The sequence below is a fragment of the Aricia agestis genome, chromosome 12 (assembly GCF_905147365.1).
Source record: "Aricia agestis chromosome 12, ilAriAges1.1, whole genome shotgun sequence".
NCBI lineage: Eukaryota > Metazoa > Arthropoda > Insecta > Lepidoptera > Lycaenidae > Aricia > Aricia agestis.
In genome coordinates, this window is record NC_056417.1 from 5,581,182 (window position 1) to 5,597,758 (window position 16,577).

Below are 16,577 nucleotides of genomic sequence, written 5' to 3' on the forward strand. Positions count from 1 at the left end.
ATTCATACAGCTCTATTAAAGAAGCTTCAATACTAATATCATTGCTAGTGAACACTAAAAAAATATAGCATTGAGACCCTAAATACATCAATTCTTCACATTAAGTTTTCAGTGAAACAACAGTGCAAATCGGAGAATGGCATTGATACTGGTGAGCCACTCCAAAGATAAAGTTCATACTTTCTATCTACACATTCAAAGATTTGAAGATATCAACAATGTCTGCTAATAAATCAACAAAAATCGAAGTTGTTTATATTGTCTAAACATACATGGGTGAAAAAGCCCTATTTAAGCCTAAAACACGTTTGAGATAACAATTTTGTTTTTGTCTAACACATTTTAAAAACTTAAATTTATTTCGTGTATCAGAATATTTTTAAAACTAAGTGTCTATCATGGAACCTCAGTATATTTCAATGGGGCAATATGCTCTGAGAAATTATGGGGAATGTCAGAGGCTGTGCCTGTGAATTTGGCAAAGCCATTGGCTGACTGGTATTCGAAATAGTAATCTGTTGAGTGGAAGTCTGATGGACCAATTGCTGTCCAGATGGCACTAGCTGCTGCTGGGCTGACTGTTGTGCGGCCAACTGCTGAGCGGACTGCTGCGCCGCCGCCAACTGTTGGGCCGACTGCTGTGCTGCTGCCAGGTGTTGGGCTGACTGTTGAGCTGCTAGATGCTGGGCAGAATGCTGTGCCAAATGCTGGGCTGACTGCTGTGCCAAATGCTGGGCAGACTGTTGTGCCAAATGCTGAGCTGACTGCTGGGCTGCTGCTAAATGTTGCACAGATTGTTGGGCAAACTGTGACGCTTGATGCTGTGACGCTAGTTGCGGCTGTAATGCTGAAGTCTGCACGAGTTGTTGAACTGCAGTTTGTGACGCATTTGTCATTAGCTGCTGTGTCGGCCCGAGAGTCAGCTGAGCTGGTGTCACGGCTACAACAGTTTGCCCCCCACCCATCAGTGTTCCGGAGTCGCTGACTTGCATGAGTTGCTGCGCTCCAGCACTTGTAACAATTAATGCGCCAGAATTTCCAACCAGTTGCTGAGTAGTACTCACTGTGAGAATTTGGGGTGCAGGTGTCAACAGTTGTGCTCTAGAAGCGGCAGGGGCCAGTGCTAAATTTGGAGTAGCTGCAGCGGGCATGAGGGCCGGTATAGCACCAGCTAGACTAACCACGGGGGTGACACTCACGGTGGCCAGAGATACCGGTGCTGAAGTCCCGTGCCTTGATGTTATAACACATGACTGTTCTCCTCTCAATGAAGCTGTCTGTTGCAGCAAAAATTCATTCATTGATGTTAGTTGACCATTTTTTTCTGTCAAGTCTGCAACCTTATTTAGAAGCACACTAATGTTATCATACAACAACTTTATTTTATGTTCTAGAACATCACAGTTTTGGCATAGATTGGCCGGTGGATAACCTTGATTCTCTAAACTGGGTTCTTCGATAGCAAATTTCCTTAGTTTGGCTTCCGGAGGCGACTCGTCCTCTCGCATATTCGGTGGGGGTCTATTAAATATATTAGGAATATTGCGCCCGCAATTCACGTCATTTGGAGGCAGATCTCTTGGATGTATAAACTTGCAATCTGGCGAGGAGCAGGCCCCATGAAGAAAAGCTTGACATATGCCGGGCGGGCTTCTCGGATCACGAGGGAATATCCCGGTGGTATAAAAAAGCTCCTCATCTTCTACGGTACTATGCGTGAACTTACAACTCGGTCTAAAACAGCCTTTATTTTGAAAATCATGACAGAAACGAAATAACTCTTTTAAGCGTGACTTTGGCGGGATTTCATGGATATATCTGCAATTTTCTCGTGAACAGTAGCCTCTAATAAAATCTCTGCAGAAGCTACTGGCTGGGGGCACATCGCTGTCGTCCAGGTTGTTCATTGTAGCGTCTGAATTGGAAATGCTTTTGCCTATCATGATCACGTATGTTACTCCTGGGGCCAAAGTGAATCAATTCGAGTAAATATGATTACGTTTAAACCATACTTCAATTTCAATCACGAACAAGGAGACCTTCTCTTACATCCATGTTTACTTCATCTTGGTGCTCTATTCTGTTCCGAAAATTAATTTGCTTGGTGCACACACTTTCAAGTTTTGTGTTTAACTTAAAACTCATTGTTTTCTCATAATTTAACTGTTTCTTTTATAATTTATACATTTTTCCACTACTTCCTACCAAGTACGGAGTACCGACACCAACACAGATTACTAGGACACCAAGATCAACAATGAAGCATAGAGTATAGACCAATGAATAAGGAAACAGATGGAAGCGACATAAGTGACATAACTATAAAAAAGTGTGGCCGGCGCATAGATTAAGTAGAGATAGGATTATGTAGATGGATTCTTAGCTCGCCAGCGCGTGGCTATTTTATGCTTGTGTGCAATTGCCATAGTGTGCGTGTAGGGATGGGCGTATATCGATAAAAATATAAAATTAGACTACAGCCATCGACCAATAGTCGACCATAATTTTATGTTATAGATTTTTATCACGTTATAGATTTATTATATGATACACATATTTAATACACATCCATGACCCAGGAACTTATGAAAACTTTTTGTTTCGTCGGCGGGATTCGAACCCGCGATCCTCGGCTTGAGCTGCCAACGCGCTCACCACTGAGTCACAGAGGTCGTCTGAGTATATGAAAAATAAAAATACTTTTATATAAATAATTACATAATTACACAAATTGTTAAAAATATACATAATATGTATACTCCATAAGCCACGAAGGCTTGTCCGGAGTGTAATATCAATTAAATCAACAGTTTTTAAAAGAAAACAACAGAAGAACAAAAATACTTTATTATACTTAATTACTATTTAACAGCAAATTTGTAAAATAAGAATTAATATGTATTATCGAAGAAATAAAGACATTAAAGCATTGGATACTCGTGACGGGACACATAATAATATAATGTGTCCACTGTCCCAATACCAGTGTCCGATCTTTCAGTCAATATGCCATACATCATAACATGTAAGGATCGGACACCGCGCACCGGTGTTAGGATACATTGTATAAAATTACACAGTACACACATATTAAAAATTAGAAATTAAATGAAAATGAAAAATATTCAAACATAAGGTTTAATTGAATATGTTCTTAGTCGCAGCTTTTGAAGTAAATATAATATTAACTTCTATATAGGTTCCCAATTGTCATCATCATCACATTGACCTCTTCTCTAGGAGCATTTCCTTAACCTAAAAATAATTTGTTTATTAGTATCAATATTCAAAAAGTATTTATTACATTTTTTGCACATTACAAAATTTGGACATGTCAAGATTTAAATGAAAAAATATGAAATTAGCAATTTTTAAATATGGATTACGGGGAAGGTTGTCTGCTTTATAATTATTGGACTCTGTTTAATGACTGCATTTGTGTATCATGCTACAAAAAATTACGTATTGCGATATGAATGCAGTCATGTTCTTTAGATCATTTAAAATGGCATCCATAACTTAAAAAATGTGGGTTGATCCACAATTAATGACTGCCAGTACATACGAGTATTGAATACTTAAATCCATATTATAAAAATATAAACTTTAGCTAACCTCAGTATGCCTCGAGAATTATACTGAAAACAGTTGACAACAGTCTCCTTAACGGGGGGGTCTCCTGAGGGTGGTAGTGATAAGGGGGATTTTCTTCACTTAAACCATCTCTCCTCACTCCGTCTCACCACCAGATTACTCGGTTATAATCTAAACTTAAAAATAATATTATCTTCATTATAGGTCTCTCCGTCATCACCACCATATTGAACTTTTCCTCAGAAGCATTCCAAAAACCTAAAAAAAATAGTTGGTTTAGTGACTTTAAATGAACTTAATACTATAAAATATATTCATATTATAATATTGTATACGGGGTAATATGCTTTCTATAAGTTTTCCATACTTAACCCATCAAGCCCCAAGCGGAACCCAGGTGCCGCATAACAACTGAATATCTATTGTGTCTGGTATTTATTAAAAAAGAGTAATGCCAGGATAAAATTTCAAAAAGTAAATCCAAGTAACGATTTGAGTACTTACATACGATAAAAAAGTACATCACTAAACGTCAAATCTACTAATTTCTATGTTGATTAAATATCGAAAATCAAGCCATGCTATATTCTATTCTATCACAAATCTTATTTATTGTCTAATCTTTAACTAAATTAGCACATACGAAGTCAAGCCATCGGTAAAATAACAAAAATTTTAGTAAAAATATAAACGTACCGATCCAAGGACAAACTTTTTTCTTCACTTTTTTGACGGACTATAAATTAATTTAAAAAAAAAGCAAACTGGTAGAAAAATTTGACCGATATATCGATATTTTTTTGCGATATATCGAGACCGATATTGATATTTTTTCAAATATCAATGTATCGATATATCGATATTTTCTTTCAATTTCGACATCCCTATAATACGACACTTTGACAGTTTATGTAGGTACCTTGGAGAACCGGAACATAAAATGGTGGACCAGCCACAGTATTTTGATTTGGTAGAGACCATTATGCCGCGTCCACTTATAAAGTCAATGGTCTATGTAGATCTTAGTATATTACCTACTCTATGTCCATTGACCATAATATGCTGACAATGACAGTTCCTACTAGTGCTACCAAAATCACAAATTTATTTTGTCAAAACCTATCAATAATTTCAGACAAAACCTAGATACGAATAAGGGCATTTCTCCGGATTTGGATTATGTAGTTAGTATAGTTGATAGGTACATAGGTACATTTTTATTTCTGCATATTTTTTAAAATCAATAATCGCATATTATTCTTAAGTGAATTATAAAAATAATTATCTATTTGGGCCCTTTTTCACTTCACAATTTTAGAAGATATTTTTATTTAAATTTTTCTAACCTAGGGAATCAAAGCTAATAGAAAAAACTAAAAAGCTTTTTCAGCTAATTATACATGTTAAATTTAAATATAAACATGTATCAAATTGTCTCTAAACTAAACTTGTTCGTTAAAACTAAATACAATGAATGAAAAATGAATTTATTTGAAATATTTTGACTTTAAGAAAAAAAAAATTATATATTTTACTTATTGGTGTCATTCATTTGTATCAGTATATGATAATAATGTAATTTTTTTAAATGAAAATAAACAAGATAAATAAATGTAAAATATTTTGATTCCCTACTTAAAATACCCAGGGAATCATCAAAATGTATGTAGAGGGAATCAATAAAAAGTTAGTTTTTCCTGAGGTGTACAAAAACTGTGCATGTAGGTTAAACAATAAATATTCTAACTAAAAACCATACTCATTATCGTCGTTTACATCGTGTCTAAGCAAACTTAACTTTGGAAATGACATTGTAATTAGCGAATAGGGAATCAATTCTGTAAGGAACCAAGGTTGAGGGAATCAGATATCTTAAAATGACTTTTCTATTTATATAACGATATATACGTTTATATACAATTGTTTTATAAATATTTTGTTTATACTCTTACGATTTATTTACTTTGAAATTAGAATTTCATCGTATTTGTGGGATTTTTTTGGGAATTTATAGTGAATTCTGGGGACAGGACACGTCCAGGGAATCAATTTTTCGACATTTAATTAAATTAATTTTAATTATATTAACAATTAAGTTTTTCTACAGAACCTAGGTGGCCCAGTTAGATCACACCTTATATAACTATAAAAAAATACAAAGGTCTACAAATGTAACTCTGCGGGTAGTTTATACGTCGGGACAACTAAATTTTGCGGTTTGTAGAATCAGCCATAATATAATATTATAAATAATTGCCTAATTGAACACTTCGACATATTGGATTATCCGTCAAAGTCTTCATTAAAATACAGTGTAATTAATATTCGTCTCTGAGTGAGGCAGGCGGTGAATTTTTAATAATGACAGAAATCACTTCTAATATTAATTTACATCAAGCTTTAGCAAGGAACAATAATATTATAATTTATAATATTTAAACACTGATGAACACTAAAACAGGATGTTGAACTTAATTTAATTTGCAACTAATGTTGGGAAAAACTTTTGACTAGTAAGCCCGTTTCTGACCATAGAGTAGATTTATTTTCTTTGAAATACAGACTACAGTGTCATGTGGGCCGCACTGGGCAATGTGCCCCTTTAAGATATTAGAAAGAAAGGAGGAACTTATTTTCTGCTTACGACAATCGTTTTATTTATTCGAGTCTATTTTTTTACAACACAATAATAACAGTTGCTAGGATACATAAGAATAATAGACAATAGTTCAAAACTATATATGCGACCTTCTTAACATTCCCTTTCCTCTGAAGCAACTGTTCGTTATCTGTATATTCCAGCTAGCTTGCACAGCTCCGAAAGCCTCGGCTTGAATAGCGGCTTTGTCAAAAAGTCTGCTAGTTGATCATTTGTATCAACCTTCTCAACTCTTATGTCCTTTTCTAGGACACACTGCCTTATGAAAAAATGTCTCAGCTTTATGTGCTTTGTGCGCTGGTGCGTTTCATAAGGTGGATCATAAGCCAATCTTATGGCGGATTCGTTATCTATGTACAATGGCGTGCTCTCTACCAGAGTGTTAGCCTGCATAAATTTGACGATCCGTCTAATCCAAATAATCTCTCTGGCGGCTTCGCTAGCTGCTATTATTTCTGCCTCTGTAGACGATATAGCGACAGTAGTCTGACGTTTACTTTGCCATCCTATAGCACCATTGGCGTTGAGGCAAATCATGCCGCTGGTGGAGCGTCCAGTCGATTGATCACCACCGTGATCAGCATCACTGTAGCATTCTATGCCTTGGCCCGCAGTGGAAGACTTGTACGTGATACCGTACTCTATGGTGCCTTTAACATAGCGTAGGATTCGCTTTACTCTCGCTACGTCTTCTGGTGTTGGGCTATCTAGCTTGCGTGACACTATTCCAACCGCATAGGCAATATCTGGTCTAGTGCCAACCATCAAGTATGAGAGTGCTCCAACTACTTGTCTATATGGAAAGTCATGATAATCATTTTGATCTTTTGAAGCTGGCACGCTGTCTTTTACGATCGGGGTTACTGCGGCTTTGCAATCCTGCATTCCAAACCGTTGTAAAAGCTTCTTTGCGTAACTTTTCTGATCAATTTTGATTGAGCCATCTGATTTCCGGTTTATTTCTAAACCTAAGAAATAGGAACCGTTACTCGTCGTGATTTTAAATCTTTGCCGCATTTCGTTCAGAAACACCTCAGTTTCTATTGAACTCGCTGAAGCTATTAATCCATCATCAACGTATAACGCTATCAGTAGCTTTCTCTTTCCCTCTCCTCTTTTAAACAAGCAGGGGTCGCTCTGACTCTGTTTGAAACCAAGTTTGAGGATGTGTTCAGTAATGGTGGAGTTCCAGCATCGCGGAGCTTGTTTAAGTCCATAAAGACTCCTTTTAAGCTTGCAAACCTTACCATCATTGTTTGAGTATCCTTCAGGAGGCTTCATATAAATCTCCTCTTTTAATGTGCCATACAGAAAGGCGGTTGAGACATCAAACTGGGATAGAGACAGGTTTTCTTGTGCAGCTACACTTAGTAGTGCTCTTATGGTGCTTGTTTTTGCAACAGGGCTGAAGGTTTCATAATAATCCAAACCTTTTTTCTGTGAAAAACCTCTAATTACAAGTCGGGCTTTATATTTATCAATCGACCCATCTGGATTCGTCTTGATCTTAAAAATCCACTTGCTTGAGATTGCTTTTCTGCCTTTAGGTAAATCTACCATCTCCCATGTCTCATTTTCTTTCAGAGAATTAATCTCATTATCCATTGCCTTTTTCCACTCATTTGAATCCTTACATGTTATTGCTTCCTTAAATGTGTTCGGCTCTATCAGTTGTTCATCGTTAATTGAATTCATACAAACGGTGCAGACAAAGTCTTGATATTTAGCCGGTGGCTTAAGATTTGATCGCTCTCTTAGCATCATCCTACCTTCAGCTTCAACCTCAGATGCAGTCAGTGGGGTGTCTGCCCTTGACTCACTTGCATCGTTGACTTCATAGTCTGCTTCGATGTCATCGTGAACATCTTCATCAAAGGATTGTTCCGTCTCAGGAAATGTCTGTTCTGCCATAGCCATGTCATCTTCAAAAGCAGCTCCATTCTCTGCACGCGATGGTTCAGTAGCACGCTCTACTTGCTGAGAGGGCGGTGCTATACCTTCATCGTGGCTTGTCAATGGCTGCTGGTTTTCTATGACGGCCGGTCTAAAACTTTCAATTTCACGAGGTATGACGAAGTCAAATGTGGTGTCAGGTCTTTTATCAGCAGTACTGTTCGGTGTGGCTATGGGCTCGTCAGATTCTTCTGGATGACCGATTAGAGGATTCTCATCAAAAATCACATCTCTCGAACGAATCAATTTGAAGGTGCTGCTGTCCCATATACGGTAGCCATCATCAGCATCATAGCCGATAAGTATACCCTTCTGTGCCTTCTTGTCTAACTTCTTTCGTCTTTGTTTCGGAACATGTGGATAACAGTGGGATCCTATTATTCTTAAGTGGTGTATTCTGGGCTTCTTCTGGTGCCATAGCTCATACGGTGATCTATCACCTACAGTGGTAGGACCTGTCCTGTTTAAAATGTACACCGCTGCAGATACCATTTCAGCCCATAATGCAGGAGGAATTTCAGCATGTGCGTACATTAGACTTCGTGCCATTTCCACAACTGTCCTGTTGTCCCTTTCAGTTGGGTTCTGTTGTGGCGTATAGGGCATAGTCAATCGTTGTACAATTCCTTCCTTCTTGAGAGTAGCTTGTACTTTCGCGTTGACAAACTCTCCGCCATTGTCGCTCAGTTGTTCTTTAATAACAACTCCAGATGCTTTGACTTCAGCGAGCATGAGCAGCAACTTTGCGTGTACTTCAGCTTTCTGTTTCATAAAATATACAAATCTGTACTTAGTATATGCATCTTTGAAGAGGACGAAGTATCGTAAGTTTGTGATAGAATATGGGAAGGGCCCGCATACGTCTGCATATACCAGTTCTCCGGGTTTTGTCGCTTTATCTCTGGTCCCAAACTTTAGACGGTAGGATTTTCCATAGATGCATCCTTCACAGAGTTCTTTAGTTGCTGGTACTTTTATGGCAAATTCCTTCTCTATCACTTTCTTAACGTGACTCTTATTTTGATGTCCAAATCTTTCGTGATATAGCTGTAACAGATTAGAGGTTGTGGACACATGATTAACTCGTACAGTTGGTTGTAGACATCTTAAATTTAGTTTATATAGTCCTCCAAACTTGCTGCGAGTACCAATCAGTTTCAGCTGTCCATCAATCTTTATTGTGCATTTTTGTGTGGTAGACTCAAAAACGCTTTTGTCCGAAATATCATGGGTGGCGAGGACTGAGAATAAATTCTTGCTAATGCCGGGTACGTACCATACATTTTTTAGTAATATTGATACTGGTTTACCGTTTATATCAGCCTCTGCGAGAATATTTCCGATGCCCAGGGCTTCAATACATTGGCCATTCGCGCCAGTCACTGTATGACGGCTCTCGAAATATTTAAAGGTCAGGAAGAAGTCACTCCGATTGGTCACGTGACTGGTCGCCCCATTATCAACGTACCAATTTAAATCCTTCTTATCACCAAAATCTGGCTGTATTGACATTGCCTCTGCGGTCTTGGATTCCTTGGGAGGTTTTGGAGGTTTTCCATCCTGGATCCACCGCTTGCAAGTTTTTACCCTGTGACCCTTATCCTTGCAGTAGTTGCATTTGAGATCTTTGAAATTATTCTTTTTCTTATCACCCCTCTTGGTTTTCGCGTACAATGCTTCTGCAGATGTGTCGTCAGTAACTTGCGTGTCTGTCTGACGCAACACTCTCTCATGTGCGCATAGCTGACTTGTCAGATTCTCGACTGAGCGTTCCTTCTTTGAAATCAATAGCCAACTGGCCCTAAATCCAAGATATTCAGGAGGTAATGTGTCTAATATTTTACATACAAGGAGAATTTCTGGTAATTTTGCCTCGTTCTGTAGTTCTAAACACAATTCACTCCAGATGTTCTTTAAAATTGACACATGTGTAATTATGTCATGATCTGGGTCCTTTTTGTAGCTGAAGAATTTCAGGCATAGGTCGTATGTCTTGTCTACACACGTACCTCCATAGATGCGCTCAAGTTCATCCCACATGTCTTTAGCAGCATCAAATCGCAGAAACTTTTGCAAAACATCATCGGACATGTTTGTCGTTAGCAAAATTAAAATGGCGCTGTTCAAATTTTCAAAACTTTGAAGTTCATTTTCATATCTAGCCTTTTCATCGCTAGTTGCCGTAAGCGCCAAGGATGGTCTTATTTTCTTACCTTCGAGGATATCTAAGCCACCCGGCATTGCTTTGAGGACAATGAAAATTTTGAACCCCCATGTTTTGTAATTCTTGGAATCTAATTTTCCAATTTGAATCTTGCTCGCATTTAATGCTTGTTCCATTATTATTTCACGTTCTGCTACCACTTTAAGATATTAGAAAGAAAGGAGGAACTTATTTTCTGCTTACGACAATCGTTTTATTTATTCGAGTCTATTTTTTTACAACACAATAATAACAGTTGCTAGGATACATAAGAATAATAGACAATAGTTCAAAACTATATATGCGACCTTCTTAACATGCCCATTGCCTTGCACATTGCCCATTGTGCAAGCCATAGACATAATATAATGCTAAAGACCAACAAAGAGTGCGAGAGAGAAGAAAATCCTTTATGGAATTATAACAAGATGAAAAGAGAGAAGCAGTCTAATGAAAATTGTAACAACTTTTATTTGACAGGTCGTCAAAAGTCGTCAATCGTTTTTATGCCCTTTCGGTATTTGCAATTTATTATTTAAATCGTATGTTATTTTCAACAAATACTATTATATATAACAATAATAACTTGTGCTGTGAGTGATTGCAGTGTAAATCATAGGAATAATCCTGAAAAATATACATTTCACCCGTAATTAATCTTCATGTCCTAATTGCTACGATGTGTTTATTTTTGCTATATTCTGGTCTTTAGTTCTCTATTTCAAATAAAATATTGTGAATCCTCCCTTTGACTTTCATATTTTGCGTAACTAAAGGTGCTATTGTTTATATATTACACAAATTTTGAAGAAAAATTTTTCATCAAAATTTCTTACATATACGCTAGTGCTTGAATCAAATTTATCGATATGCTTATCGATATTTTACAATAACATAAATCTAAAATAAAAATCATTTACCTTTATATTTATCACCTTAAGCCCGGCCGCACATTATCCGAAATTTCTGATCAGAAAAATTCGGACGCCCGGCGGAACGCACTCTGTTCATACATTTTGTTGTAGACCCATCATACTAAAAAAATTTCTGACGTGTCAAAATGTATGAGCGGGGCGGGGCGTCCGAATTTTTGTGATCAAAAATTCCGAAAATGTGCGGCCGGACTAAAAAGGACATATTATCTTATTTTAACTAATATAATATAGTATAGTATAATATAGCTAATATAATATAACTACTATAATATAGAGTGACTCTAAAATTAGAGGAAGGTTTATATTTATATATCATAATCATTGGTTTTACAGATTCCCTCAAGATCCTCTAATAAGAAGAAAATGGCTGAAATTAATCAACAATATGTAGGCAAACATTTCATTAAAAATTTTTAAAGAAAAATTAGAATAAATACTATTTTGGTTAAAGGAGCTATCCCAACTTTATTTGTGCCAGTAAGTTTGACATACTGTTGCACTTGTTACTGAAGCAATTATTAAAAATAAGCAATTATAAGCAATTAATGCTTTTTAGTTCATTTAAGATTATACTTATATGAACTAAAAAGTATTAAATAATCCTTATTCTTCAATCTTCATAATTTTGAAGTCGGTACCAGTCCTAAGTATATAAGTTGCTGTTATACCTATTTTGTCAGAGAACTGGCGATTAGGTTAGCTGGTACCGATTGCAAAATAATGAAGATTGAGAACAGAATTAATACTGAGTACAGAATAAGAATTATTTAATACTTTTTAGTTCATTTAAGTATAATATTACTATTGTCATTGCCTTGGAAGTCGGTTTTAATTTTTTATTTAAAAATAATAATTTTACTCATTTTAGCTGTCCTTAACGTTTTCTATACTTACAGTTGGTGTTTTAAAAAATCAAAATCAAAATTGCTTTATTTCTGAACAAATCTAAAATAAAATATATTTTCAGAATACATGGTGCCTACCACCGGTTCGGTAACTAAGCCGACGAGAAGAACCGGCGTAAGAAACTCGCACGCCCACTTTTACCAAAAAAAGTGAGAAAAAAATAATCTTTTAAAACAAAATTTACAATGCTGTAACTAAAAATTATACAATGTAAACATAGATAAATACATAATAATTGTAAGTCGTGTAGAAGTAGCCTTGCAAGCAGTCATTCAGCATTCTACTCCCAAGATGTGCCATCAATTATGAAATCATTTTGGCTTTGGCACAAAACGTTCTTTGACTACTTTTTTAAATTTATTAATCGAAAGATTTTGAACGTTTTCTGGGACCATATGTTCCCATTTGAATATCAAGGAGTCACTTCGATTTCTCATTGTTTCCATCACCAGACCACCACTTTTGTGAACATGATACCTACTCGGAACAATACAATGTACAGCAAAAGAAAAAATTTGAAAATCGGTTCATAAACGGCAGAGTAATCGTTGAACATACATAAAAATATATCCACAGGCGAACGTCTAGACTCCTCCTGTTTGGAAGTCGGTTCAAAATAATTGTAATAAAATATTATGATATTTTATAATATGTATTTAATTTAAGAATAAAATATAATATACCATGTGTGTTGTTTACTTTCAACGTTTACTTTCAATGTAAGGACTGATTTACCAGATAGATTTTACCTGAGTAATAAATAAGTAACTTTATAATGTGTTAAGTGTAAATTATTTACCCCTATAAGAACCTCATGTCATAACATATCCGACGATTGAAAAATCATTCCAAAAGAAAATGTGTATCTACTTTTCAATCGTCACCTTTTTTGCCAATTAAAATTTATGATACGTAATTTGAAATACAAATCTATCAAAGTTGCATGTTATTTATTTCTTATAGAAACTCAGGTAAAATAACTCGAACGGACTAAACTATCGATAGCAAAATACTATACTATCGATAGTAAAATATACATCACTAGCACACGCACACATTGACAGATCAAAAATGGTCACGCATTTTCGAGTTGTCAGGTGGTCTTTACGACAGTATATATTATGTCTATGGTGCAAGCAAAAAAATGTGGCATAGAAAAAGATGATCAGCAAGAAGAAGATTGAAGTGAACAGCAATATATCTAAGGTACTAGTAATCTGTGGTGAACAGTGAACACTTCGAAAAAAAGCAAAGATGTCGCCAATCTGAGTTTTAACAGCGTAAACAGCAACAAAATAAAATAAATATAGATTTTAAAACATTTATTAAACAATCAATCACGAAATTAATGTGCCATTCTAAATCTAAGAAAATGATACTTTCTGTGTAATATATCAGTGATAACACGCACAATGAGATAAAATATTATAGTGCAATAGAAATCTAACATGTTTTTTTTTCAAAATTGTAAAGCATTGATATAACCTTTTCTGTTTTAAAAGATATGAATAAGATCAAACTATGTTTAAACAACAATTAGCTCCACGGACAGTCCATCCTTACCAAACAACGGTTGTCTCTAGGAGTGAACATCAGTATACTTCTGCAAATCAACAAAGAGCTAAGTATCCATGGGCGGACGATATTAATACTTATCATGTTCCTGGGACTGAAAGTTCTACTTCTGAAAATGCTTACCAGGTAAATATAAAAATCATTAACATACCTTACATAAATATAAAACAAGCTTATCACAATATTTTGTAGGCACCACAGTATTACAATGGAACAGTTTATGATCATGGACCGTCTTCTCCCGTATATCAAATGCCGTATGCGACAGGAACATGGCATACCTACAAGAAAGGTGAAAAAGTCACAACTAAACCATTGCCATCAAATATGTATGCCTTCCCGCAGTGTGCATCGTCTTTCTCATTACCCATATGTGAAGTCAATAACAGTAACACATTAAGACGGTCACCAGCACCTCCACTGCCGTCCGTTAGCCCCGAGGTACCTATTATTGGGGCTTGTGGAGGACACTGTCCAGGCTTTGAATATGTGTGCTATTACATATTACAGGTGAGAAGTACAGTTATTTATTTTTGCTCTCGTAATTATTTATTTCAGTAGCCTAATTTTATCTAATATCTTGGTTCTATTATTAGGTTTAAACAAATGTAGAAATAAATAAACAAAGCCACCAAATTATTGCATGCCACACAATTGAAATAAACTAAACTACTTTTATAGCATAAAAAGTAGCCTAAGTGTTAGGGCCCCAGAAATTTTACTATGCTAAAATCCCTTCATTATTTTTTACACAAATTCTCAACTCTTAAATGATTTTATTTGCAGGTGATATTTGTAGTAGGTATCCTAACAGGAATATCTTTAAGTATTGCTGGAATTGTATTAAGAAGAACTAACAGGAATGGTGATTTAGGAGTTTTAGTTTATATTGGTAAGTTAACTCAATGCTTCAGTCCATCAAGAATTCAGTTACTACTTTTGATATTTTTACCAAAACTTGTTAAAATATTCTTGTGATAATATTATGCTTGAGAATTAATACCTACTTAGAAAAAATCTTTATATAAATAGAATTTTTTTTAAGTATGTTGTCATAATGTTTTAAAAATTATTTTCAGGTTGTCTTATGTCCTGTGTGTGTGGTGTATTACTGGGGGTCCAGTGTTGTGTTCGTAGTGAAATTAAACAAAGAAAATTAAGAGCCAACACTAATATTCCAATGCACACTATGCAGGTATTGTTTAGATATTTCTTTATTTAATAATTTGTTAGTGGGAATCGCAGAGACAATAGATTTTCAATTGTTATGTAGCAGCTGGTTGCTGCTTAGGGATTGATGGGTTAAATAATTACGGGAGAAATAATAAAAATGATTTTTTTTGTATAGGTAATATTATATTTTATTTGTATCTTTGCAGGAAGCACCTATGCAAGCTTGCCCACTACTTACATTACCTCATGGCCAAATTTACAGGTAACAGAAAATGTATATTTATTAGCCTGGCCATTAAAAGTCTCATACAACTTCAAAGGCCAATTGCAATTTTAATTTACCGCCATATTATTACATAATCTTTTTCATATCCCTCATAACTAGTAATACACATAAATCACGACTAAAAAAGTGGAATTTACTGGACATTAACATAAGATAGGGCCATAGGATAATGGCCAATACAGCAAACTTGGACTTACTTAATTGAGTTTGGACAAATAAAACCCAATTTAATAATGGTTAAGATCTGATTATGGTTATAACTAGCCAATTGCAGATGTTGAAAGGGGAAAAAATTATCTTTAATGACCAAACAGTAGTACAGTATTCCCATGTTTTCAGGCCAACCACTGCCAACGTTAGTCCGGACGAGGACGAGACCGGAGTGCCGTGGTGGCGGCGCGCTCGAGACTGATTAGCTGTAAGGACTTTACTACATATATTTCTCTACCTATTTTACACAATATAATAATGAATTTTGCAAATTGCATTTTATTATCCTCGTTATAATTAAATATTATAATTTATTCTTTAATATATTCAAGGTTTAATGTCTGTACCTTTATGGGTATGTAAGTTACATTTATTATATTTTAAATCAGTTTCTTTTAACTTTATAAATTGCATAAACCTTCATAAGAATTAAACTAAAACAACCAATTAAATATGAAATAACGAAAAGTAAGTTTTGAGCACTTTTAAATGTTTATCCAAGTTGAAAAAAAAATTGTAGTCAACATAATGACTTTGTCTTAAGTTAAAAAAAAAAATCATAAAATTATGTCCTGCACTAATCAGGCAGATAAGGCTGTTTTTGCACCAGAGCTGCATTAGGAAGTCTGTTTTTTTATTTTTAGATCCCATAGAATTGGTGAGGTCAGGAAGCGATTCTGCTGGTTCTCAATAACACAGCATTGCAGCTCCAGAGGGAAAGCTTCCTTACTCTGCTCTTTTTGGAGGGTTAATAATACACAAATTATCATATCCATGATATATATTTTATTCGTACCATTAAAATATTTAGATTTGAGACAGTATTAAGTACACAAATAAAATCGTACATGTACTTTAAGTACATAAAACAGACAAAAACATGTCATTCACACGAATTGCACCAACAAATAAAATATTGATAATGTAATAAAACTGATAAAATATTTATAATTTGATTGCAAGTATAAACCCGTGTTCACATGAACAATTTATACCGCGCCAAAAAAAAATTAGACACAGAGCAGCGTCACGAATCACGATAATAATTATTATAACAGTGTGTTCAGCGTTGAAAATTTGTAA

General features: G+C 35.3%; 2 protein-coding genes across 2 annotated transcripts; one reads left to right on the plus strand and one right to left on the minus strand.

Annotated features, from left to right (window-relative positions):
• Positions 1-394: 394 nt before the first annotated feature.
• Positions 395-2,222, minus strand: LOC121732528 (zinc finger CCCH domain-containing protein 10-like). Its single transcript, XM_042122443.1, has one exon. The coding sequence runs from the start codon at positions 1,941-1,943 to the stop codon at positions 417-419; it is 1,527 nt and encodes a 508-aa protein (XP_041978377.1). The 5' UTR covers positions 1,944-2,222; the 3' UTR covers positions 395-416.
• Positions 2,223-13,486: 11,264 nt separating this feature from the next.
• Positions 13,487-15,766, plus strand: LOC121732327. Its single transcript, XM_042122180.1, has 7 exons — positions 13,487-13,667; positions 13,753-13,951; positions 14,018-14,335; positions 14,612-14,717; positions 14,905-15,020; positions 15,205-15,260; positions 15,624-15,766. Exons 2-7 carry the CDS (start codon positions 13,772-13,774, stop codon positions 15,694-15,696), a joined length of 849 nt encoding a protein of 282 aa, XP_041978114.1. The 5' UTR covers positions 13,487-13,667; positions 13,753-13,771; the 3' UTR covers positions 15,697-15,766.
• Positions 15,767-16,577: the final 811 nt, after the last annotated feature.

Bases quoted from the DNA above. Each gene is read 5' to 3' on its own strand.
- LOC121732327 (XM_042122180.1), top strand. From the start codon at position 13,772: ATGTTTAAACAACAATTAGCTCCACGGACAGTCCATCCTTACCAAACA. The intron at 13,952-14,017 runs GTAAATATAAAA...AATATTTTGTAG, and splicing joins CTTCTGAAAATGCTTACCAG to GCACCACAGTATTACAATGG. The intron at 15,021-15,204 runs GTATTGTTTAGA...GTATCTTTGCAG, and splicing joins TTCCAATGCACACTATGCAG to GAAGCACCTATGCAAGCTTG.
- LOC121732528 (XM_042122443.1), bottom strand. From the start codon at position 1,943: ATGATAGGCAAAAGCATTTCCAATTCAGACGCTACAATGAACAACCTG.